Genomic DNA, 27170 nt, shown 5'->3' on the forward strand with positions numbered 1-27170 from the left:
TATTTGCAATTAGTATTGGGGGAGGGAATCCAGGCCTGGGATTGCTTGGTGCTGAGGGCCGGGGGAGTTGAGACAATATTTGGTGTATTTGAGGCTCTGAAGGATTATCGGATCATTCTGTAAAGATTAGAAGTTCACCCTTCTGCTGTTCTCCACTGTTCTGTTGGCACTAAGCCAGGAAGCTTGATTGTCCTGTTCAAGATCTCAAACTTATTGGGCTTGCAATGCCAAGAAAAAGAACTCCGTGGGCATTTTCTAATAACCTGGAGGAAATGGAGCAGGACTTCAACTGGCAGCACGGTGGCACAGTGGTTAGCACTGCTGCCTCACGGCGCCCAGCACCCGGGTTCAATTCCCGGCTTGGATCACTGTCTGTGCGGAGTCTGTACGTTCTCCCTCGTGTCTGTGTGGGTTTCCTCCGGGTGCTCCAGTTTCCTCCCACAGTCCAAAGATGTGCAAGTTAGGTGGATTGGCCATGCTAAATTGCCCCTTAGTGTCAGGAAGACTAGATAGGGTAAATTATAGGGTTAGGGCCTGGGTGGGTTTGTGGTCAGTGTAGCCTTGATGGGCCAAATGGCCTCCTTCTGCACTGCAGCATTCTATGACTCAAAGCAAGAAAGATGATGCAATTGGTGAAAGATGATACCATAACCAACTGGGGAGCAAGATCCTTCTTTGCTTAATTGGGTGATTCTTGACCTCAAACATCATCCAATATCCTGAGGCTGTAAGTAGTCTCACAACACCAGGTTAAAGTCCAACAGGTTTATTTGGTAGCATGAGCTTTCGGAGCGCTGCTTATATTAGTGGGTAAATATGTAGGGATATGGGGGTAGGGCCTGGGTGGGATTGTGGTCGGTGCAGACTCGATGGGCCGAATGGCCTCTTTCTGTGCTGTAGGGTTTCTAAGATACCCTGATGGTGAATGAGCAGACGTGTTCAAGAAAAAAAACGCTTTTTTTAAGCACTTCTGTCAATTTGTTTTATATCTTTGGGTTTTACTCCTCGTGTCTGGAGATTGCTCCCCAATTTCTTGAGACTTCAGGGCAATTGTTGACAGTTGGCAAACCCACAAGTGAGGTTGAGGAAACCTGGAGTAATTAGCTGGGTGTGAGAGGGAACAAGGACCAAGTGACTGTAACATCAGGACAACTGTGGTAATCAGGAGATTCCGTTGGAGAAAAAAAAAGTAGATTTTTGTGTGTTCCATATTTTCTATGTATCAATAATGGAATATGATACAACTTTATGGAGACTTGAATAACTTATTTCTCCTTCATTGCCTCATCCCATCGCTCACAGCACTGTTTTTCTATTTCCAATATTTAATCTGCGTTTTCTTTTTAAACCAAAGACTAAGAACCTTGGGTCTCTCAAAGACTTAAGACCATAAGACATAGGAGCAGAATTAGGCCACTCGGCCCATTAAGTCTGCTCCGCCATTCAATCATGGCTGATATTTTTCTCATCCCCATTCTCCTGCCTTTTCCCCATAACCCCTGATCCCCTTATTAATCAAGAACCTATCTTTCTCTGTCTTAAAGACACTCAATGACTGATGCGCGATTAAATCACTCGGGAGGCTAGATTGTACCCAGGAAATAAAGGCTTTTATTACTGACAAGAATGGAGCACACTATATACAATACAATCCCAGACTAAAGGGTCTCCAGGCAGTGCAGTGACCTTTATACTTCCCCTGGTAGGCGGAGCCAACTGGAGTGTACCACAGAACAATATCAACAGGTAGAACAGCCCAACCCTAACACCAACAGTAATTACAGTAACATATCTACAAACCCCATAGTGCTGACCATCCATGGCTCAGCACTCATAGTGGTAACCAACTATGGTTCACCACAATGACCTTAAATAAATTCCCATTGCGATGGCTGAGAATCGAACCCGGATCAATTGCTTGGAAGGCAGCTATGCTCCCCACTATGCCACCGTCGCGCACGCTAGCTTAGTTAACTGGTTTAGTTAACTAGTTTAGTTAACTAATTTACATGTGCAGAAACCGAATGAATACTCAATTAATGGGAGTTGCCAAATCCCCAGAATTGCCCTGTTATCTCCAGGGCACTGTTGGGAATGCAACTTAAAAAAGAGCAAAATCTTGGCGGCATGTAGCAAGGTTGAGCTTTTTTTGAACACTTAGTCACAAAAACTTTAGAGATGGGTGTCTGTTTCACCAATAGTTGAGATTAATTAGGCACCAAGCAAATGTCTGTTTGCTTCACCCACTGGATAAAGGGATGTGCTTGGATGATGGACTGGTGCCGGGAGGTGGAGTGGTTCAGTGGTGGGAGGTCATGTGATCTCCAGGCATACACCCAAAGAGAGTTGGCAACCTCGTCCTTCCTGTCAGTCGATGGGGAAACGTAATCTTCTTTCCAACAGCAATATCTGCTATCTATACGGCATCTTTATAGTGATAAAACATCCCAAGGTGCTTTGCAGGAGTATTGAATCTGCGCCAGGTAATGCAATGGTAGGGCAGGTGTCAGAGGTTGGCTTTCGAGGAGAGAGAGAGAGAATACGGAGAGGTTGAGGGAGGAAATCCAAAGCTTGTGGCCTTGGCAGCTGAAGGCACAGCTGCCAATAAACAAATGCTTGCCTGCATTACTGAGCACTTTGTGCAGGAAGGAATTTGTATATTTTTATATGCTCTCACCCGCATCTCGGGGAAACATAGGTGAAAGGTCAAAGACCATGGAACAAGATTTGAAGAGATAGAGGACAAGTCAAGGTGCAATTAACTGATGTCTAGTTAGAGTTTCAAAGGCTCGATTTGAAGCTTTGAGATGTTGATGTACGTGCTGTCAATGTGTACTTATTCCTGTCATGTTTTAGTTAAATTACCTCAGTTGTCTCTCGGATTGCAGTTGATCATCTTTGAGATGATGGAGCAGCAGAAGAATTCTTTATTTGCTTGCAAAAGACTAATTCCTTCTAGTGGAGTGAGATTTCATGGAAGATGGCAGCAGGGTTGCTGTTTTTACACTTTTGTGGCAATTTTCTACTTTAATTTCACCATTCTTCACCAATTAACAGGTTGCCTTCGTTTCTGAGGGATGTGATGGATTCCCACGGGAGACACTTCAACCCTTACTCTTCTCCTCCCCTGAGAGTAATCCCACAAGCAATTTCTGCAAACATTTATTTATATTTGGTTTCTTCCCTTGATGTGAGTTTTATTCTTTGCATCCAAGTTTTAAAAAGTTTGATAATCGTCCCAGGAGCAGCATCGAGCTGAAGTGAAGACTAAAGTGTATAGGATCTTTGCTTTAAAACATAAAGACATTGACTATAAAAAAAGATCAAGTCATTTATACACTCGTAGATTTTATTTTATTAATCACTAGCTAGACCTCAGCAGCAACTTTGATTTGAATATGGGATGTCTTCAAAGTAATAGAGATTGCCAAAGCTACGCTAGTTGCAACACTATTTCTGAACTCTTTCTTCCATTCTGTAACATTTTTAGTTAAATTGCAAGGTCAAAAAAGTCCTCTCTGTGGAACAAACCAATGTCTACGTGCCTTATCCCGAGATGTTTTGCACACGAGAAAATATCTCACTTGACAGAGGTTTTTTTGGGGATAAATAAGGGGAAACAGTTTCCACTGGCAGGAAGGTCGGTAACCAGAGGACACAGACTTTAGATAATTGGCAAAAGAGCCAGATGGGGATAAAAAGAAGGCAAACTGTCGTTATCTGGAATGCGTTGCTGAAAGAATGATAGAAGCAGATTCAACAGGAACTCTCAAAAGGGAACTGGATAAATACTTGAAGGAACAACATTTACAGGTTAATTTATCAAGAGCAGAGGAACGGGACTAATTAGGGGAAGCATTGGCACAGTGGTATTGTCATTGATCCAGAGACCCAGGGGACCTGTAATCCCACCATGGCAGATGGTGAAATTTGAATTCAGTAAATGAATTAAAAGTCTAACAATGACCATGAAACCATGATCGATTGTTGGGAAACCCAAATCTAGTTCACTAATGTCCTTTAGGGAAGGAAATCTGCTGTCCTTGCCTGGTCTGTCCTACATGTGACTCCAGAGCCACAGCAATGTGGTTGACTCTTAAATGTTGTCAGGGATGGGCAATAAATGCTGGCTCAGCCAGCGACGCCCACATCCCATGAATTTTAAAAAATTGGATAGCTCTTTAAAAGGTCCGGCACAGGCACGTTGGGCTGAATGGCCTCTTGCTTTATCATTCCAGCAGCCTTATTAACACACAGCATGCTATGATGGCCTAAACCACACTGGAATCTTGATACATTCTTTCAGCAGGCTTCAAACTGTTGACCTTTGTCACTGCTACAAGTGTCTGGCTGATGACCAAGGTTGATGCCAGTTGTGAATCATTACATTATCCAGCTTAATAATCTGAAAATGATATTGCAGGAATTTTAGATGAATTCTGACGTGGGCCTGGTTGATGCTCAGCCGTGACTCAGTGGGCAACACTCTTGCCTTTGAGTTAGAAAGCCGTGGGTTCAAGACCAACTCCAGAACCTGAGCACAATAGTCAAGGTTGACCCTGCACTACTGAGGGAGTGCTGCACTGTTGGAAGTGCCGTCTTTCAGATTGCACAGCTTTATTTTAAAGAAGAGCAGGGGAGCTCTCCCCAGTGTCCTGTCCGAATATTTGTTCCTTAGTTGACACCGCGAAAGCATTTTATCAACCTTGATTTTTTTTTTGAGAGCTTGCTGTGTGTAAATTGGCTGCCAGATTCATAGAATCATAGAATCCCTATAGCACAGAAGGAGGCCATTCAGTTCCTCAAGTCTGTACTGACCACAATCCCATCCAGGCCCTATTCCCGTCCTTTGTTCCTACGGTGACTGCTCTTGCTGCAAAGGTGTCGCACTTTGGGGTGTTCTTGGGCCATGAAAGATGTTATGTGGGCCTGTTTGTCTTTAGTATATTGATGGGATTTGATTGTTTTTGTGACGAGAAAGCATTCTGAAGTTGATTACTCTCCCTTTGCTGCATGCCTGTGGTGGGTTTGGAGGTGCCCAGCGCAGTTTACACCACAGAGGAAAGTAGTTTTATTCAGTTGATTTCCAATTCTGGGTAACAGACAAGGTGGCAATATCTGAGAGTTTGTTATATGGAGGAAGCATCTTCATATTTAATATGAACGGTGTTGTTTTTATATGGAACCCTCTGTTTGAAGTGAAGGTAGCTTCTAATTGCGTCAAGCAATGTTCTCAATTTTAGAACCTTTCTCGTTCTTTCTCTGGGGAAACCAATTACGTTGCGTTCCGTTAACATGAATGTTATCTAAATCAATAACGTGCTATCACAGTTGGGGGCAATTTTCTTAATCTGGAGACAATGCTTTGTGTGATCGATAGGAAAGAGAACAGATCCAAATGCCAGGAAATTGATCCAGATGTTGTTGATATGCAAATTTCCTCAAGTGAATAAGGAAGATTCCATTTTGAAAACTGAATCAGATTTACTGGTGTTGATCCTTAGTTGGAGTCACAGACGCAAAGCAGTGGATGTGGGACTAAGCGTGACACTCTTTCAAAAAGCCTGCTGGGGCAAGATAAACCACCACCTCGAAGTTTCTATCATTCTAATTCCATGATTTCAAGACACATTTGAAATGTTTCCACTGCCAACCCTCCAATGGAGCTTAATCAATTTGTTATATTTTTTGACAACCTGAAGTTGGCATAATAGGACTCAGATTAACCTTCATTTTGGAGGCAAAGGTGAGTGTTGGAATTTTAGCAAAGCAAATGGCATAGAACCACAGAAAAGTTCCAGTGCAGAAAGATGCCATTCAGCCCATCATGTCTGCAGCAGCCAAAAAAGAGAAAAATGAAGCTAGCCACTCATTTTGATCTCTGATCTGTCGCCTTGCAAGTTGCTTCAGATATGGATCCAGGTACCTTTGAAATAAGTTGAGTGTTTCAGCCTCAATCACCAAACCAAGCAACAAATTCCAGACACCCACTACCCTCTGGGTGAAAAGGGTTTTTCCTCATGTCCCCTCCAATCCTTCTACCAATCACTTTAAATCCATACCCCCTGGTAACTGACCCTCAGCTAAGGGAAACAGGTCTTTCCTGTCCACCCTGTCTGGGCCCTTCATACGCCTCAATTAGGTCATCCCTCAGCCTCTTCTATTCAAAGGAAAACAGCCCTAGCCTATCCAATCTCTCCTCAAGCCATGGCAACATTTTTGTGCATCTCCTCTGCACTCTCTCTCCAGAGCAATGATGTCCTTCCTGTAATGTGGTGTTCAGATGATACTCAAACCTCCGGCCGTGGCCTAACCAACATTTTGTACAGTTCCATCATTACATTCCTGTTTTTGTATTCAATGCCTTGCCCAGTAAAGGAAAACATTCCATCTGCTTTCTTGATCTCCCAGTCCACCTGTCCTGTCACCTTCAGGGGCCTGTGGATGTGCACTCCAAGATCCCCCACTTCCTCAACTCCTCTTTCCGTTTGTAGAACAAAGAAAGTTACAGCACAGGAACAGGCCCTTCGGCCCTCCAAGCCTGCACCGAACATGCTGTCCGACTGAACTGAAACCCCCTACTCTTCCGGGCACCATGATCCCTCTATTCCCATCCTATTCATGTATATGTCTAGACGCCCCTTAAAACTCACTATCGTAAGTTGAGTATTCCCTGAAGGAATGTTGGCCTTCGTTGGAAGGGATCAGTGTACAGGAATAAAGGAATCTTGCTACAGGGTTTTGGTGAGACCTCATCTGGAGTACCATGCGCAGTTTTGGTCTCCACATTTAAGAAAGGACATCCTTGTATTGGAGGTGGTACAGTGAAGGTTCGCTGGATTGCTCCCTATCAGAGGCCGAGTAATTTGGATTTAAATTCTCTGGAGAATGAGAAGCAATCTCATTGAAACTTACAAAATTCCGAGAGGGTTTGATAGGACGAGCGCTGAGAGATTGTTTCTGCTGGGTCGGGGAATCTAAAACACTGGGGCACAGTGTTAGGATAAGGGGCAGATGAGATGAGAAACTCCGGAGGGTTGTGGATGCTCCATTTCAGGCTGAGAGACAGTTTTTTGGTGTCTCAGGGAATTGAGGGATAGGAGGAGTGGGCAGGAAAGGAGTTGAAACCCAAGGTCAGCCATGATCACATTGAATTGCAGAGCATGCTGGCTGGATCGTGTAGGTTCACGCCTGTTCCGATTTCCTGTGGTCTAGTGGGAGTTGACTGCAGACTTGAATCCCACTTAAATTCTGCAGTGATGATCTAATGCGGCAATGCATTTTACAAACTAACAGCGAGGTATGTGAACAATTTTCACAGCTCAGAAACAGGCCATTCAGCCCAATTGCTCGATGTTGATGCTTAAACTCCACATGAGCCACCTCGCATTCCTTTTCACCTCACTCCCTCTATCAACATTCCTCCTATCCCTTTCTCTGATAATTTAGATTCCCCACTATTCACCTTGACCACTTCTACCAGGTTCATAGAATCATAGAATCCTACAGCGCAGAAGGAGGCTACTTGGCCCATCGAGTCTGCAAGGACCACAATCCCACCCAGGTCCTATCCCCACAACCCCATGCACTTACCCTAGCTAATCCCCCTGACATTAAGGGTCAATTTTAGCATGGCCAATCCACCTAACCTGCACATCTTTGGAATGTGGGAGGAAACCGGAGCACCCGGAAGAAACCCGCGCAGACACGGGGAGAAAGTGCAACCTCCACACAGACAGTGACGGAAGCCGGGAATCGAGTTCCACATTATTTTTTTCAGACTTAACTTTCTGGAAATATTGGAAATGGATACGTTCTGGTGCTATAAATGTTTTTTTGACTGAAGGATGTGGCATTAAGCATTATGGGTCATTAGTACTTGCACTAATAACCCTTTGTTGTTGACCCATATTGGTCTGTCTCAAGGAGTGGTTATCACTCCTCCTTGAAGCAGGGCTTGGGGATGATGAACAATGCATTCCATGATCTGATATGTGGACTTGTCTTCCCACTCCATTCCCCAGTGGGATCAGTGATCCAGATCAGCACCAGAAGATAGTCACAATCTTTTAGATCCAATTCTGTGAAGTGGAAAGGACGCAAATGTTTTGAGCCTTGAGCATTCGCACCCTTCAACAAAACAAAATTCTCTTAATCCACATTCCAGTTTCCTCCCGCAAAGATGTGTAGGATAGGTGGATTGGCCGTGGTAAATGCGCAGGATTATGGGGGTGAGGCAGAGGGGAGGACCTGAGTGGGATGTTCTTTTGGAGAGTCGGTGCAGACTCTGGGCTGAATGGCCTCTTTCTGCACTGTCGGGATTCTCTAGCGGCATGGTGGCACAATGGTTAACACTGCTGCCTCACAGCGTCAGGGACCCGGGTTCGATTCCCGGCTTGGGTGACTATCTGTGTGGAGTCTGTAGGTTCTCTCCACAGTCCGAAAGACGTGCTGGTTAGGGTGCATTGGCCGTGCTAAATCCTCCCTCAGTGTACCCGAACAGGTGCCGGAGTGTGGCAGCGACTAGGGGATTTTCACAGTAACTTCATTGCAGTGTTAATGTAAGCCTTACTTGTAACACTGATAAATAAACTTTAAAAATGGTTGCTGACTTGACTATTTCACACTTTCCCCATATTGCAAACGGGAGTGCTCCTTTGGGAAAGTGATGGCTTCCCTATGTTCCCTGGACACTCACCCTGCGCCCATTCCCCATTACAGGAACTCCCCATGTTCCTGATGCCACCATCACCTCCCTAATCCGGCTGGCAGTGTATGACATCCAGGAGTTAAAATAACCAGGGGCTGGAATGTTTCCCCTCCAAGTGTGTTTTGCCTGAAATCTGCCCTTGAGTTACAATGCCCCCCCCCCCAGCTAATTTTGTTTTACTAAGTTAGGCGATCTTCACAATGTTATCCTATAACAGCAAGAACATTGTGTACTATATCCGTGTATAACTCCCTGCCCATATAATGCTTGCATTTCAGTCTAAAAGCCGGTCCTGGCAGTTGATTTAAATTCCTGCAGATTAATTTTGGAAAGGAAACACTGCGTTTTTATTGCAAATGTAACATCTGACACTTCCTTCATTGTATCCCATGTGAAATGCTCAGGCAGTGTATTTTTTAATTAATTCAGACCAGTTATGAAGTTTTCAAACCGATGACCCACAGTCATGTTTACTGTTGCTCTGGGTTCGAGCTGTAAACTCTAACAATAAGCGGGGAAATGTAGAGATTCTTTTTAGAATCCCTACAGTGCAGAAGGAGGCCATTCAGCCCATCGAGTCTGCACCGACAACAATCCCCCTATCCCCGTGACCCCACATATTTACCTTGCCAATCCCCCCTATACTAAGGGCCAATTTAGCATGGCCAATGCACCATCCCGCACGTTTTCGGACTGTGGGAGGAAACCCACGCAGACATGTGGAGAACGTGCAGATTCCGCACAGACAGTGACACGAGGCTGGAATCGAACCTGGGTCCCTGGCACTGTGAGGCAGCAGTGCTAACCACTGTGCCGCCCTTTTAAACACCACATGCTGCTGCAATTAGGAAGGCTCAGCCTGAAAGGGCAGGAGAAGCAGGTTCAATCATAACTTTCCAAAATTGGATAAACACAGAGGGAAAAATGTGCAGGGAAACAGGGAAAAGAGCAGGGGAGTGGGACTAACCGGGCTAGCACAGGCACAATGGGCAAAAGGCTGCCTCCAGTGGTCTGAGATCCTGCAATAAGGTTGCAAAATTTCCTTTCTTTACAAAAGCCCCAAGTCTTCATCCAGGGAAATTTGAATTCCGTTGTGATACCTCACCGACACAAGCAGCCCAGCATGCAAATGTGCCCGACTAGAGGAAAAATCCCATACAAACCCCGTTAAAGCCAGGAACGTTCAAGGTTACGGTGATGGAATCACTTGGCCTAATAATTGTGCAGTTTTACTGACATCACTACTCCGATTTTAAAATATAGTCTGCTGGTGCGACAGGAAGGAGAGCCCCTGCCAACAGTTGTCTCGGGTTAGTGACCAGGGGATCTTTCATGCCCTCTGAGGAAGCCAGACTGCTGAATAACTCCTCTGGAGGTTTGGCCCTCTGACAATGGAGTCCTTCTTCAGGGCTGGCATCGGAAAGTCAGCCCAGGTGTGCTCAAGTTCCTGGAGTAGGACTTGACCTTTTGATTCAGAGGCAGGTGAGCCCCCCCACCGAGACACAGTGACAAGGTTGTTCTTTGTTTATGCAAATACCTCTCACATGATGCCATGGCAACAGGCGTCACTGGGTATTTTTTATATTGTAAGCAGTCTCACAACACCAGGTTAAAGTCCAACAGGTTTATTTGGTAGCAAATACCATAAGCTTTCGGAGCAATGCTCCTTCGTCAGATGGAGTGGTCTCTGTTCTATAGCAGCACCTTTCTTCTTGACGGGATAGTTTTGCTTTACTCACTAAACACAGTCCTTGGGATACTTAACTGGTTAAAGACACTGGGTGGGATTTTATAGCCTCACTTGTCCCAAAACCCTAAAGTCTCGCCCGAGGTCAACTGACCTTCCCATTGTCCGCCCCGCGCCCACTCCGATTATCGTGGTGGGCTGGGTGGTAAAATTCTGGCCTCTGTATCAATGTAACTGTTATAGGGCGGCACGGTGGCACCGTGGTTAGCACTGCTGCCTCACAGCTACAGGGACCTGGGTTCAATTCCAGCCTCGGGTCACTGTCTGTGTAGAGTTTGCACGTTCTCCCCATGTCTGCGTGGGTTTCCTCCGGATGCTCCAGTTTCCTTCCACAATCCAAAGATGTGCGGGTTAGGTTGATTGGCCGTGCTAAATTGCCCCTCAGTGTCCTGGGTTTTGTAGGTTGGAGGGATTAGCGGGGTAAATATGTGGAGTGACGGGGATAGGGCCTGGGTGGGATTGTTGTCGGTGCAGACTGGATGGGCCAAATGGCCTTCTGCACTGTAGGGATTCTATGGTTTCTACAAACATGAGCCAGTATGTAAAAGCTGTGACATGTTGCCTTATTCATAGAATCACACAGTGCGGAAGCGATCCTTCGGCCCATCGAATCTGCGCAGACGTGTGAAACAGCTGAACTCCCACCTAATCCCATTTACCAGCACTTAGTCCATAGCTTTGAATGTTATGATGTGCCAAGTGCTCATCCGGGTACTTCTTAAAGGATATGAGGCAACCCGCCTCTACCACCCTCCCAGGCAGCGCATTCCAGACCATCACCACCCTCCAGGTAAATAAGTGTTTCCTCACATCGCCCCTAAACCTCCTGCCCCTCACCTTGAACTAACGTTAGCCATGTTACATAGAGGAAAGGAAAGAAGGTGATCATTGGACATGACCCTCGATATTAACAGAAGCTTACTCATATTGGCGTGAAGGTTAATTTGTGTGGAAGCATTTTTAGGCTGCTCTCCCACACTTTCCAAATCTGTCCTTTGAAAGCATTCTTGATGTTTTAAAACAGTTTCAGATGTGCTTGTCATGGGGCTCTTTTCTCTTTTGTAAAAAAAAGGAAGGGCCTTCACAAGGGTGGTTGAGGCCTTTAAAATTGTGAAGTAGTTTGACAGGGTAGACATGGAGAAGATGTTTCCAATCTTGTGGAAATGGAAACTAGGGGCATCAATGTAAGATGACAGTCGCTCATAAATCCAACAGGAAATTCAGGAGATCTTCTTTACCCAGAGAGTGGCGAGAATGTTGATCATGCGGCCACAGGGAAATTTGACATGTCAGCTACAACTCTCTCCAACTTTTACAGATACACCATAGAAAGCATTCTTTCCTGTTGTATCACAGCTTGGTATGGCTCCTGCTCTGCACAAGACCACAAGAAACTACAAAAAGTCGTGAATGTAGCCCAATCCATCACGCAAACCAGCCTCCCATCCATTGACTCTGTCTACACTTCCCGCTGCCTCGGAAAAGTAGCCAGCATAATTAACACACCCCGGACATTCTCTCTTCCACCTCCTCCTGCCGGGAAAAAGGTATAAAAGTCTGAGGTCACATAGCAACCGACTCGAGAACAGCTTTTTCCCTGCTGCCATCAGACTTTTGAATGGACCTACCTTGCATTAAATTGACCTTTCTCTACACCCTAGCTACGACTGTAACACTACATTCTGCAATCTCCCTTGTTTCCTTCTCTATGAACGGTATGCTTTGTATAGCGCGCAAGAAACAATATTTCTCACTATGTTAATACGTGACAATCAAATTAAATCAGAGGGTGTGGTTGAGGTGAAATATTTAGATAGATTTAAGGGGAAGCTAGATAGGCCAATGAGGGTGGCAGTAACAGCAGGTTAAGATGGTGAAGTGTGATGAAGTAGGGTGAGTGGAGACTCATGTGGGTCATTAACACTGGCGTTGGGCTGAATGGCCATCTCTGTGTAATATGTCCTATCTTTCAGTGACCTTTTACCTCTTTGTATGTAAGCACGTGTACAGGAGTCCCCACTTAAAGGCTTGTCGGACTAATGTTTTGTGAATTTATTTTTACTCTTATTGTAAGATCTTTAAATTGCTCTTTTTCCACTTCAAAGGTTATCTTAGCGTTTGATCTGTTTCTCTTGAGGGAAACACTAAATATTCAAAAATAAATTGGACCTAACTGGATATACAGCAAAAGGGACTGCTCCCAGGATGCATTTCTGAGAGCGCCTTTGGGAGATATTTATAGATAACCACCGGATTGAATTAACGCTGGGTTAAGCACTTCAGACATTCTCTGGGTCTCCACGATCTGGCTCATCATCAACTCTCTCAGAACGCAGACCCTTGAACCTTGCTCCAAGTCCCATTCACCCACCTCGGGGCTCATTCAGATACATTGGCTCTAAGTCTGACAATGCCTTAATTTATAAAAGTCACCCTTCCATGACCTCACTCCTCCTATCTCTGTAATCTCCGACAAACATCCAAGATATCGGCACTCTTCCAATTCCAGTCTCTTGATCTTCTGAACTTGGTTCACTCCATCATTGCGTATCCTTGCCTTCAGCTGCCTGGGCCCTAAGCTCAGGAATTCCCTCCCTAAACCTCTCTGTTTCTCCATCTCTCTCCCTCCCTTCTTTAAAACCTCCTCTGATCAACTGTCCTGAAGGGTGACATTCATGAAGGGTGATGTATTATAAATTCAGGTAGGTGATTGGGACTTGGAGCAAGATAGCGATTCGAGTATCCGCATTCTGGGAGAATTGATGATGAGCCAGATAGCAGGGACCCAGAGTTCTGTTGCAATTATACGGGGCCTTGGTGAGGCTACATCTAGAGTATTGTGTGCAGTTTTGGTCTCCTTTTCTGAGAACGGATGTTCTTGCTCTCAAGGGAGAGCAGCAAAGTTTTACCAGGCTGATTCCGGGACTGGTGGGACTGTTGTATGAGGAGAGATTGACTAGGTTAGGATTGTTTTCGCTGGAGTTCAGACAAGTGAGGGGGGATCTCATAGAGACTTATAAAATTCTAACTGGGCTAGAGAGGGTAGATGCAGGGAGGATGTTCCCGATGGTGGGGGAGTCCAGAACCAGGGGTCACAGTCAGAGGATACAGGGTAGACCATTTAGGATGGAGATGAGGAGACATTTCTTCACCCAAAGAGTGGTGAGCCTGTGGAATTCATTACCACAGGAAGTAGTTGATGCCAAAACATTGAATGTATTGAAGAGGCAGCTGGATATAGCACTTGGGGTGAATGGGATGAAAGGTTATGGGGAGAAAGCAGGATTAGGCTATGGTTAGACGATCAGCCGTGATCGTAATGAATGGCGGAGCAGGCGAAGGGCCAAATGGCCTCCTCCTGCTCCTATCTTCTATGTTTCTATATCTCCGTATGTGGTTGATGTCAAATTGCATCTGATGACACCCTTGTTGAACACCATGGGACATTTGCTGCATTAAAGGTGCTATATAAATGCAGGTTGAGGTTTTTCAAACATGATGCACTAGTAATAAGAACAGAAAATGCTGGAAATACTCAGGTATGCAAGCATGTGTGAAAAGAGAAAAGAAAGGAATCAGTGTTTCAAATTGGTGAGCTGAAATGTCTCTCTCTCCACAGACGCTGCCAGACCTGCTGAGTTTTTCCAGCATTTTCTGTTGTAATCTCAGATTCCAGCATTGCAGTATTCTGCTTTTTGTGTACATTATTAGTACTTGCACTACCTCTTGTAGTAGGGGCGGCACGGTGGCACAGTGGTTAGCACTGCTGCTTCACAGCTCCAGGGACCTGGGTTCGATTCCCGGCTTGGGTCACTGTCTGTGTGGAGTTTGCACATTCTCCACGTGTCTGCGTGGGTTTCCTCCGGGTGCTCCGGTTTCCTCCCACAGTCCAAAGATGTGCGGGTTAGGTTGATTGGCCATGCTAAAAATTGCCCCTGACATGCGTAGGTTAGAGGGATTAGCGGGTAAATATGCAGGAATATAGGGGTAGGGCCTGGGTGGGATTGTGGTTGGTGCAGACTCGATGGGCCAAATGGCCTCTTTCTGCACTGTAGGGTTTCTATGATAGTACACGCTTCATTGTCAGTTTCATGTGTACAAGTAGTTTTCACTGCTTACCGAAAGCATTGTGTAACAAATGATGAAGAATAATCAGATTGTAGGTAAATCAGGTTGTTAACTGGACAATCCAGACATTGTATTCAGCTCTGTAATCCTCATCGTTTGCCGTGTGATTACTCATACATCTTAACATTTACACTTTGCTCAATTATTGATGTATGGAAGCAACTGTCAGGCTGAGAGCATGTATGGGTTTCCCCACAGACTGTCTCACAGCCTCACTTCCTTCACTGGGTTCTACTGGAAGAACATGACAAAGTGATAATTGTATTAGGGCGCTTGCTGTGCAGTTCAGAGGCTGGATAGAATGAGATGGGACTAGTTGCATTGAAGGCACGTGGATGCTGTCTTTAAAATTAAAAAATCATACTATACCACCTGGAAAAATTAGGCCAATTGCAAGTCGATTCAGTGGAAAATGTTTGGTGTTTTTTTTTAAGTAGGGGTGGCACAGTGGTTAGCACTGCTGCCTCTCAGCACCAGGGACCCGGGTTCCATTCCCATTTGTGTGGAGTCTGCACATTCTCCCGTGTCGTGTGGGTTTCCACCGGGTGCTCCGGTTTCCTCCCACAGTCCAAAAGACGTGCTGGTTAGGGTGCTTTGGCCGTGCTAAGTTCTCCCTCAGTGTAACGACAAGGGGATTTTCACTGTAACTTCATTGCAGCGCTAATGTGAGCCTACTTGTGATACAAATAAACAAACTACTGACCATGAAATGTAGATGGTGTCGGATATCATGATGGATAATTAAGTAGCAAATACGGGAATTGAATGGTTGATTGTGAATCAGTCACATTGGGATTTCAAGGGTTAATGTCGACTGTAAAGGTTTTTAAAAATGCAACTAATTTGACACACTTTGTTATGCAAATAGCTGGGCTGAGCACAGTCCAGGACCATATATCATTACCCGCTGTGTAAGTCAGGGAGCAGGATGATCTTAGAATCTTAGAATCCCTACAGCACAGAAAGAGGCCATTCAGCCCATCGAGTCTGCACCGACCACAATCCCCACCCAGGCCCTACCCCCATATCCCTACATCCCTACATATTTACCCACTAATCCTTCTAATCTACGCATCCCAGGACTCTAAGGGCAATTTTTTTTTAGCTTGGCCAATCAACCTAACCCGCACATCTTTGGACTGTGGGAGGAAACCGGAGCACCCGGAGGAAACCCACGCAGACACGAGGAGAATGTGCAAACTCCACACAGACAGTGACCCAAGCCGGGAATCGAACCCAGGTCCCTGGAGCTGTGAAGCAGCAATGCTAACCACTGTGCTACCGTGCCGCCCTTATGATGTTGTGTACCCTTCAGAAACTCAGCATGCTTCCTCTTTCAATGTGATGTATCAACTGGCTTCATCTTGCAAAGTGTTTCAGTCTGCCTTTAGGAAAACTGGAGAAGAATGCATGAAGGCACAAGGTGCCCCCATTCTGATACCCCTGGGGTTTCCATTATCTGTTCATGCAGAGCACAGGTTTGCTCAGGTCACTTATGGAAATGACAAGCCCAGTCATTGTTTTGTTCTATTCATTCATGGGACATGGGTGTCACTGGCTGGCCAGCATTTATTGCCCATTCCTAGTTGCCCTTGGAGGGCAGTTGGGAGTCAACCACATTGCTGTGGCTCTGGAGTTGCATGTAGGCCAGACCAGGTAAGGACGGCAGATTTCCTTCCCTAAAGGACATCAGTGAACCAGATGGGTTTTTCTGACAATCGACAATGGTTTCATGGTCAATAGATTCTTAATTCCAGATTTTTTTTTTATTGGGTTCAACTTCCACCATCTTCCGTGGCTGGATTTGAACCCAGATCCCCAGAACATTAGCTGAGTTTCAGGATTAATAATCTAGCGATAATACCACGAGGCCATCACTTTCCCAGTGATCCGCCTCCATGAAGGGGAGGCGATGGCCTAGTGGTATTATCGCTAGACTATTAGTGAATCTACTGATGATCATCAAACCATTGTCAATTGTTGGAAAATCCCATCTGGTTTACACTTGTTCTTTAGGGAAGGAAATCTGCTGCCATAACCTGGTCTGGCCTACATGTGACTCCAGAGCCAAGCAATGTGGTTGACCTTTTAGCTGCTCTTCAAGGGCAACTAGGGCTGGGCAATAAATGCTGGCCAGCCAGTGACACCCATGTTCCACGAATGAATTTTTAAAAAATTACAGCAGTGACTACACTTCTTGGGGATGAAGCTTTTTGCAATATCATGAGGTCAGGAAAGGCACTATAGCATTGCAATTTTTCGTTTTTCTAAAAACTATTCCAACTTCTTTCCCATTTGCTTCATTTGGTAAAGTTTGTATCTGACTACAACACCAAACAGTTCAATACTGGAGAGTGAAACCAGAAGAGAAAATGCTGGAAAATCTCAGTAGGTCTGGAAAATCTCAGCAGGTTTGGCAGCATCTGTAAGGAGAGAAAAGAGCTGACGTTTCGAGACCAGATGACCCTTTGTCAAAGCTAAAAGGCAGAGAAAGTGGGAGATATTTATACAGTAGGGTGAGGGAATGAAAGATGAGTCATAGCCACAGAAACGAGGGGAAAGGCTGCTAATGGCAGCCCAGAGAGAGAATAAAGGGTGTGAATGGCCAAACGGCAGAGAAACTGAAATCAGAGGGTAAACTGCGACAGATGAAGATGTGGAGGGAGGGGGGTGGTTAAATAATGGAGAGTATTTACAATAATTTCAGTCGAAGTTGACGAGTTATTAACATGGCTGTGACAATAGACCGTTTTCCTCAGAGAAATTCTATCTGTAACCATCTGTTGTTTGAGTATGCGACTTCTGATTTGATCATGTCTTATTCATCCTTGGTCTTTAGATCCATTTAGTTCTGCGTGATGCCTCATTCGTTCATGGGGAGTTTGATATGTGAGGCCCAGTCTTGGGATAAGGGGTCAGCTTTTTAAGGACTGAGACGAGAGGTTTCTTCACTCGAGTATTGGGAATCTTTGGAATTCTCAATCCTGGAGAGCAGTGGGTGCTCAGTCGTCAAGTCTATTCAAGGAAAAAGATCTATACATTTTTGGCTACTAAGAGAATTGAGGGATGTGGGGATAGTGCGGTAGGTGGTGTTGAGGTATGTGGTAGCGTGGCCCCTTTAAGGCGGTGATTCCTGAGGGTCATGTGATCGGGCTGGATCCTATGGAGAGGCAGCACGGGACGCTGAACCAATCAGCTGCAAGGGCATGCGGCTCAGGTTGGGGAGGAACCTCAGTTGGAGCCAGGGAGAAGAAAGAGAGTAGATGTATTTTGCAATTTGGTAGACCATTGCTTGTACATATATAAATATTGTTGGTAATGAACCCTTTAGAACTGGAAGCCACAATGAGTTGCCTTCGAAGTTATTACAGGGTAAAAGACCGGTCATAATTGTATTGTGATGGATCAGACTCAAAGGGCTGAATGGCCTCATGCTCCTATTTCTTGCATTCTTGTGTAAAATTCTCCCTTTGGAAATATGCCTTCAAGGGAAAGTGCAGGGCGTAAACACTCCAAACATCATGTGTTGCCCCAGAGCAGACCTGGAAGGATCCAGATTGGGTTGACAAATGGTTGCGAATGTTAGTGTGATGCAGTTCTCATCGGCAATATTTTTAAAAAGTACAGCCAGTAAGCACCTGGAACTTGCCATTGGCTGGAAGTTTAACTGGACCAGCCATCCCAATCCAGGGCAAAGCTGGATCATCCTGCATTGAACTCCACATCCGCCTCCTCCGCCACGGAACACATTGTGCTCATGATGTGTCAAACTAGAGGACACAATACAGTAACTTAAGCATCTCGCAACCCTGTGACCTCTACCACCAAATTGGACAAGGACAGCAATGTCCTAAGGGCACAGTCACTTCCCAAAGCCCTTCTCCATGCCACGCTATCCTCCACATCAAGGACCGTAGCTGTTCAAGCCACAAGCCCAATTACTGCCCTCTCTACACAACCAGGGGTGGCCAGTGTAGGGAACCTTGTCCCCGACATTGTGTGGGCAAGGAAAAGCATTGTGCAATTCCCAGATGCAAAGAGTTCCTATTAGCAAAAGACACCTATTATGTTTATCCTGGACAGAGAGAAACTCTCTCCTTCTTGCTAAACATTTTAAAACAAGTGGGATTTTTTTTTTTTCAGTCATTCTGCCATCATCATAGAATCCCTACAGAAGGAGGCCATTCAGCCCATCTAAAAGTAAAGTTAAACTTTATTTATTAATGTCACAAGTAGGCTTACATTAACATTGCAATGAAGTTACTGTGAAAATCCCCCAGTCGCCACACTCCGGCGCCTGTTCGGGTACACTGAGGGAGAATTTAGCATGGCCAATGCACCTAACCAGCACATTTTTCGAATCTAGCCTGCACCGACAACAATCCCACCCAGGCGCTGTCCCTGTAACCCCACATATTTACCCTACAGTGCAGAAGGAGGCCATTTGGCCCATCGAGTCTGCAAGGACCACACTCTCTCCCAGGCCCTATCCCCACAACTCCATGCACTTACCCTAGCTAGTCCCCCCTGACACTAAGGGGCAATTTAGCATGGCCAATCAACCTAATCTGCACATCTTTGGCGTATGGAAGGAAACTGGAGCAGACACGGGGCGAACATGCAAACTCCACACAGTTACCCCAAGCTGGGAATCGAACCCGGGTCCCTGGCACTGAGAGGCAGCAGTGCTAACCACTGTGCCACCGTGCCGCCCCCTTTAAGAAGTAATTATTTCTGTTGCTTCTGTCGAGCAGCGAAAGAGCCAATCCTGTCAGAGAACCTTGGAATTATTTTGTCCTCATTTGAAATCGACATGGACAAAATATTTGCAGTTGTAGTGGGACGGAAAAGAGACAGTTCTGAGAACTAAGGACTGTACAACTTGTTTGAGTGATTATATTTTTATTCAGCATGCATTAAGATTAAACTGTGTCTTGTAAAGCTGCCCTTCAATTTGCATTGCTCATTTAGAAACTTGTTAATGATTCTGTGAATATATCAAGGCACCTTTGTACTTTTTTTTTGCCATAAATTGTTTGAGGAACTTGGTATCTTAATCAAAAACCTGCCGGTTATGTTGCATAACCGCTGTAAATCATACAATTTTTGCTCCTTGGTCGTTAGATGATGATGTGGCTTCACGAGCCAAAAGGTGCTTAGCAAAAGTTAGAGGCAAATTGTTTAGCACTGGTAAAAGTTTGTGCAGTATAACAATTTACAGTATCATCTGACGCTCAAAAAATCCCTTTGTATCCAGCTCTTTTTTGGGACTGCATTCCAACTTTACAATTGGATGAAGACAAGAGGTAATTTTCTGGTCTAACATGGCTTAGTGTGTCTGGTTTTGAAGTCCGTTTTCTTTCAGGACAGTAAATTGTGAAATATTAGGCACCAAATTATCAATATTTCATTTGTCATGACATCAAAGCATGTAGGTTTCATTGAATAGTTACATACTTACGATGGGATCTGTAAGAATTCTGTAGCATAAAGTTAAGGCACAAATCTATCGTCTGTTAGTTCACACTTTGGAAACGGATTAGTGTGGGCTTCTGTTTCTTGTATCTTGGTCATTTGCCTTCATTGGCTGTTTGTTGAAAAATTTGACATTGAATTTGTACTTTTCATTCTGGTGACTTTTGTAACTTTGTGAGCAAATGTCTGGCCTTTTATCGTGAAAGCGTGACTTATTCATTTTCCCTTTTGTTCAGCCCGATATCCTGCTACAGTTTGATGGTTTCTCCGAATATGACTTGTGGCCTCCCGAAAATTAACCGGCACTCCAGAGAACTAATAATATGAGATAATATCCCCGATATCGAGGGACATAATGTTAACCAGGGAAATCCTTGCTCCTCTAGGCGACTGCGTCCAAATGAACCTCTTGCATTCTAAATAGTCTGAAGATAGCAGAAACTGCCATTTTCAATGCTTTATGCACATATACATCCAGATTCCTCTGCTCATGCACCCTCTTTAGAGTTGCACGCTTTATTTTATATTCTGTCCCATGTTCTTCCTACCAAAATGCATCACCTCGCCTTTCTCTGCATTCCCTGTGGGGGTAGAGCCTGGGTGGGATTGTGGTCGGTGCAGACTCGATGGGCCGAATGGCCTCCTTCTGCACTGTAGGGATTCTATGATTCTATGATTCAACTTCATCTGCCACCTATCTGTCCACTCCACCAAGAGATAAATGCAAAATACTGCAGATGCTGGAATCTGAAACAAAAACAGAAAAATGCTGGAAAATCTCAGCAGGTCTGACCGCCCAGGGCTCTGACAAAAGGTCATCTAGACTTGAAACGTTGGCTCTACTCTCTCTCCACAGATGCCATCAGACCTGCTGGGATTTTCCAGCATTCTTCTGTTTTCACTCCACCAACTTGTCTCTGTCCTTCTGAAGTTCTGCACTGTCCTCTTCACAGTTTACAATACATCCAAGTTTTGTGTCATCCATAAATTTTGAAATTGTCCCCTATTCACCAAGTTCAAGATCATTAATATATATCAGGAAAAGCAAGGGTCTCAATGCCGACTCCTGGGGAACACAACAAAGCTTCCTCCAGCCTGAAAGATGCTCATTAATAGGAAGCAGAGTAAAGGTTATTCAGCCAATTTTGTATCCACGTTGATACTGTCCCTTTTATTCTAACAGCCAAAAGAGCTACTGTCTATTGAAAGTAAACAAAAATAAAAGGACACATTTCATCTAACATGGTGGCACAGTGGTTAGCACTGCTGCCTCACAGCGCCAGGGACCCGGGTTCAATTCCCAGCTTGGGTCACTGTCTGTGTGGAGTTCGCACGTTCTCCTCGTGTCTGCGTGGATTTCCTCCGGGTGCTCCGGTTTCCTCCCACACTCCAAAGATATGTGGGCTGGGTGGATTGGCCATGCTAAATTGACCCTTAGTGTCAGGGGGATTATCAAGGTAAATATGTGGATTATCAGGGTAAACACATGGGTTATGGGGTGGGATTGCTGTCAGTGCAGGCTTGATGGGCCAAATGGCTTCCTTCTGCACTGTAGGGATTCTGTGAAATCATTTCAGTTACAAAACACTTGGTAATTCTCCTAAAACTGAACGTCCAATCACCATCAGTAACGTAAAGTTATTTGGAATGGTTTTGTCCATCTGCCATAGTCTTAAGGTATCGATTTATTTCTTGATGAAGCATGCAGCCTCTTATACTCTTCCAGCGTAAGTACAGATATGTACCGTTGATCAAAATATCATGGTTTCCTGAATCCCAGCTAAATACTAGATGCATCCATTTGTATCTCTGCCAAGCCCCTTACTTTAAATTGATTGAACCCAAATGGGTTGTAGTGTACCGAAATCAGTGAGTATATAGATTCTTTCAGGAGGCCATCCAGCCCTCCCTACCTGTACTAGCTCTTTGAAAGTGCTATCCCATTAGTCACGCTCCTTCCTGCCCTTTTCCCGACAATTTTTTATTTTTCAAGTATTTATCCAATTCTTCCTTTTTCTTTGAAAGCCCCTCTTGAACCTGCTCTGCCACCCTTTTCAGGCAGAATGTTCTGGATCATCATAACTTAATGCATCATTTTAAAAGAATTCTGTTCAAAGGTTATTGATAATCTGGTGACAGCGTGTATGTTTCCAATCATCAAGCTATCATAGTGACCTAACAATCCAGATATATCTCAAAAGAGATTTTACGATATAATAGATTTCTGTCATAATTCTTTACCACCCAGAATTAAAAGACTTGGGGGGGAAAAATGCTTCAGACATCGGTAGGGTGTAGAGAAAGAAACATAGATGAAACATAGAAACCCTACAGTGCAGAAGGAGGCCATTCGGCCCATCGAGTCTGCACCGACCACAATCCCACCTAGGCCCTACCCCCACATATTTACCCGCTAATCCCTCTAACTACACATCTCATGGACAATTTTTAACCTGGCCAATCAACCTAACCCACACATCTTTGGACTGTGGGAGGAAACCGGAGCACCCGGAGGAAACCCACGCAGACACGAGGAGAATGTGCAAACTCCACACAGACAGTGACCCGAGCCGGGAATCGAACCCGGGACCCTGGAGCTGTGAAGCAGCAGTGCTAACCACTGTGCTACCGTGCTTCCTGATGTAAAATTATAAATGTTAAATTTCCTATGGTGGATTATGGGATGTTCCATTTTGGACACCATTTATCCTGCAAGTATTGAAAACTGCTGTCGTTTTACGAAGTGTAACCTTAACTCAAATAGCGCTTTTGATAAAATTAACCTTAGCACTTTTGATAAAATTATTTCAATGTTTTTCTGCATTACCTTTCTTTAAAGCTCTAAAAGTAATGCAAGATTTAGAATCTTGTGTATCTACACACAATAAGGCGGCCTTCACGACAAAGCAGAATCGCCGAGCAGAAACTGACAGCCAAGTTCCACACACATGAGGACGGCCTCAACCGGGATCTTGGGTTCATATCACACTATCTGTAACCTCCACGACTTGCCTGGACTTGCAAAATCTTACTAACTGTCCTGGCTGGAGACAATTTACACCTCTTTAACCTGTGCTTAACCCTCTCTCCACTCACATTGTCTGTACCTGTAAAGACTTGATGACCTGTAAAGACTCAATGACCTGTAAAGACTCACATTCCAACCATTATCTTGCAATTGAGTTTGTGTCTATATATGCCCTGTTTGTGAAACTACTCCTGCACTTAACTGATGAAGGGACAGTGCTCCGAAAGCTCGTGCTACCAAATAAACCTGTTGGACTTTAACTCTGTCTGCCAGGTGCAACAACAAGTGCAAAACCCAGTCTGCAGGTGCAACAGGTGATCAAGAAGGCAAATGGGATGTTGGCCTATATCGCAAGGAGGATAGAATATAAAAGCAGAGATGTCTTGCTGCATCTGTACAGGGCATTGGTGAGGCCGCAGCTGGAATACTGTGTGCAGTATTGGTCCCCTTATTTGCGGAAGGATATATTGGCCTTGGAGGGAGTGCAGAGAAGGTTCACCAGGTTAATACCAGAGATGAGGGGTGTTGATTATGAGGAGAGACTGAGCAGATTGGGTTTGTACTCGTTGGAATTTAGAAGGCTGAGGCAGAATCTTATAGAGACCTATAAGATAATGAAGGGGCTGGATAGGGTAGAGGTGGAGAGATTCTTTCCACTTTGAAAGGAAGCTAGAACTAGAGGGCACAGCCTCAAAATAAAGGGGGGGTCAGTTTAGGACAGAGTTGAGGAGGAACTTCTTCTCTCAGAGGGTGGTGAATCTCTGGAATTCTCTGCCCACTGAAGTGGTGGAGGCTACCTCGTTGAATATGTTTAAATCACGGATAGATGGATTCCTGATCGGTAAGGGAATTAGGGGTTATAGGGATCAGGCGGGTGAGTGGAACTGATCCACTTCAGATCAGCCATGATCTTATTGAATGGCGGGGCAGGCTCGAGGGGCTAGATGGCCTACTCCTGCTCCTATTTCTTATGTTGTTATGGTGTTGTGAGACTATTTACTGAACACACACTAATGATTGTGTTCCTCCTGCCTGCGGATGTGTCACGAAACGCAGCATTATTGAATTTTATTGAGAGAATATTGGAAGCCCTTCCGAGGGACTGCAAACTGTGAAGTCACTTTGTTACTGCCATTTCATTGCCTTTCAACCACTTCCCTTTCAAGTTTATTTCAAGCGTTTTGACTTTTCTTGACATTTCTCAATATGACCCGAGTTCTGGAGGAATTCCTTTTTACCTTTTAACAAAAATGCCAAGTAGGAGGAGGGGCACCAAAAAACATGTTAAAAGCCACTGAAAATAAATGTCACCTGCTGGAGCTTTCTGTCGAGTGGTAAATTGTTTGCTGTGTGCGCCTTGGACACCACCACGTTCAGCTATTCGAATGCACTCCTACACAGCCTTCCATCTCCCACCCTTTGCAAACTTGAGCTCAACCCAAAACTCTGCTGTTGTCCATGTCCTCGCTCAATCCAAGTCCCCTTCACCCATCACCCACTGTGTTCATTGAGTTGTATTGGCCCCCAGTCCGGCAACAATACCTTTTTTATTTTCACGTTCCATTTGTCACCTTTCTTGATGATAAACGTCACCCCTCCTTATCTCTGTAACCTCCGCCAACCTCATAATCATCCCAGATCTCTGCGCTCCAATCCTGACCTCTTTCACAGCCCCCGATCGCTCCATCATTGGCGGCCGTGCCTTCAGCTGCCTGAACCCCTAAGCTCTGGAATTCCTTCCCTGGACCTTCCACCAATCTGTCCTCCTTTTAAAAAATTCCATAAAACCTGCATCATTGTCCAAGCTTTTGGTCACCTGTCCCAATGTTTCCTTGGAATTGAACACGGCATCATAATTGTTCCTGTGAAGCACCTTGGGGCGTTTACGTCCATTGAGATGTTGTATTAATGTGAATAGTTGTTACATTGATCTTGCACCAATTCTCAGACATGTTTCATTTTGATCAACAGGTGCTAGAACTATATGTTCTGTAAATGAAGCAACTCGTCATGAAAAACGTCAGGTGACTTGGAAACTTTATCATCAAGAAAGGTGACAAATGAAGGAAGTTAATTTGATTTATTATTGTCACGTGTATTAGTATACAGTGAAAAGTATTGTTTCTTGCGTGCTATACAGACAAAGCATACCGTTCATAGAGAAGGAAAGAAGAGGGTGAAGAATGTAATGTTACAGTCATAGCTAGGGTGTAGAGAAAGATCAACTTAATGCGAGGTAGGTCCATTCAAAAGTCTGGCAGCAGCAGGGAAGAAGCTGTTCTGGAGTCGGTTGGCGTGTGACCTCAGATTTTTGTATCTTTTTCCCGATGGAAGAATGTCCGGGGTACAGGGGGTCTTTGATTATGCTGGCTGCTTTTCTTCTCCGGCTCGAGATGCCTGTTCGGGTACACCTGAGGGAGAATTTAGCATGACCAATGCATCTAACCAGCATGTCTGATTGTGGGAGGAAACCGGAGCACCCGGAGGAAACCCATACAGACACGGGGAGAACGTGCAGACTCTGCACAGACAGTGACCTAAGTTGAGAATTGAACCTGGGTCCCTAGCGCTGTGAGGCAGCCGTGCGAACCACTGTGCCACCGTGCCACCCATACCCAAAAGTGACAACTCCTAACCTCGGAGCCCAGCTCTATTCAAATACTGGCCAGTATTCGAGCAGATTTCAATGGATTGAAGCAGCCACTCCTACCCGGGCTGGGAAGCACATGTACCACAAAAATGAATGTCATCTTTTGGTTTGTCTAGTTGTTTAGAAGCTGCTAGTAATTCATTCCAAGATCATAATTACAGCTTCTCCAAGTTTGTGTGCTCCAGTAACAAGCCAAAACTACCCTCAAGTACTCGTTAGGACCCCAAACATAGAGAGTCACAAGCAGCCCAGTTTCTGGACACAATTTGATGTCCTTCCCCATGATACGTTTGGTGGCAGAGAGAGACCCTGTCATCTTCTCTTTCCACCCCCCCCGCTCCCCAAAACCACCTGCCCTGACCTTCCAGACCTGCCATCATTCGAGGACCATGAGTGGACAATTAATGCCCACTTAACCTCACCCCGCCACCATTGGTATTAACCCAGTGGGTGGGTGGGGTGGGGGTTACGTGCCAAGAGTAAACCCCCAAAAAATAAATCCTTGTAGGCCTCTGCTCAGGGCATGATCCAAGAGATCCATCATCAGAAACGAGGGGGGGGGAGGGGGCCCTCTCCCTACGCGAGTGACCAGCTCCCAGCATCGCCCACCTATACCTGGGTCCATCGACAAATCTGGGCCTCGGGTGGGTGCACTACCAACAGCAGCCATCACCTCCCAGCGGTGTTGCTGAGCACTTGAAGAGCTGCCGGTCTCCAGCCAGCTGGTAGCTCTTGGCAAGTGGGAATGTTGCCCTGGGGTCCTTGATCCCGGGGAAGAGCTGCCGCTGCCCAATGAAGTGTTCGGCACAGAATTGAGGAGGGCCTTCCTGAAAAGAGGCGATGTGGGATTCCCATTCAGTGGGCAAGACCCCCATTAAATATGGCCCCCAGAACCGCTCGATGGCCTGGAATCTCTCTGCCCTCCTAACCCGTGACTGGCCATCATGGAGAGATCGCCCAACTAACTTGTGTACTTTTTATAATATGCCAATTAATAAAACTTTACAATAATAATGGACGTATGTTTCTAAAGATCTTTTTATTAATTAAATCTTCAATGATTGTTTTCCAGATGACCTCCATGGCTGAAACCAGAAATGCTGGAGTTCGGCAAAATGGGCACAGTGGTGAAGGCAACTCTCGGGAGAAGATTTACAAAAAGGTAAAGAAAATTTCGATGGACACAAGAGGCTGAATATAATTTCAACCATTATTGTCACATCTGCTCTGAGAGAAGGCCATTATTATTTACCATCACTCTGCTCGCTTTCTACTGAATAGTAACCATGAGTTAATTTGCCCCATCAGTCATATTATTTTAAATGAGATGGCTGATTCTCTTTGGGCAAGGATTTTGAATGGCAAGTATTGAGCATTAGTTGTTTAATTATGGTGTTTAATGGTTTGAAGGTTGGTGGGCATTCAGTGAGGA

At 45.1% G+C, this 27170-nt stretch overlaps 1 protein-coding gene across 30 annotated transcripts in view; it reads left to right on the forward strand.

Annotated features, from left to right (window-relative positions):
* pip5k1ba (phosphatidylinositol-4-phosphate 5-kinase, type I, beta a) overlaps positions 1 to 27170 on the forward strand; it is a 178008-nt gene that overhangs the window by 73768 nt on the left and 77070 nt on the right. For 23 of the 30 annotated variants that reach the window (XM_078213975.1, XM_078213990.1, XM_078213980.1 and 20 more), the window contains 2 exons: positions 25060 to 25141; positions 26811 to 26900. In XM_078213975.1, the coding sequence (XP_078070101.1) occupies positions 26811 to 26900 (90 nt within the window). In that variant the 5' untranslated portion in view covers positions 25060 to 25141. Of the gene's footprint in view, positions 1 to 2334; positions 2484 to 19672; positions 19892 to 25059; positions 25142 to 26810; positions 26901 to 27170 lie in introns of those variants that run through there. The other 7 variants (XM_078213985.1, XM_078213986.1, XM_078214002.1 and 4 more) reach the window with 6 other exon arrangements.

Source organism: Mustelus asterias, chromosome 6 (genome assembly GCF_964213995.1).
Source record: "Mustelus asterias chromosome 6, sMusAst1.hap1.1, whole genome shotgun sequence".
Lineage (NCBI taxonomy): Eukaryota > Metazoa > Chordata > Chondrichthyes > Carcharhiniformes > Triakidae > Mustelus > Mustelus asterias.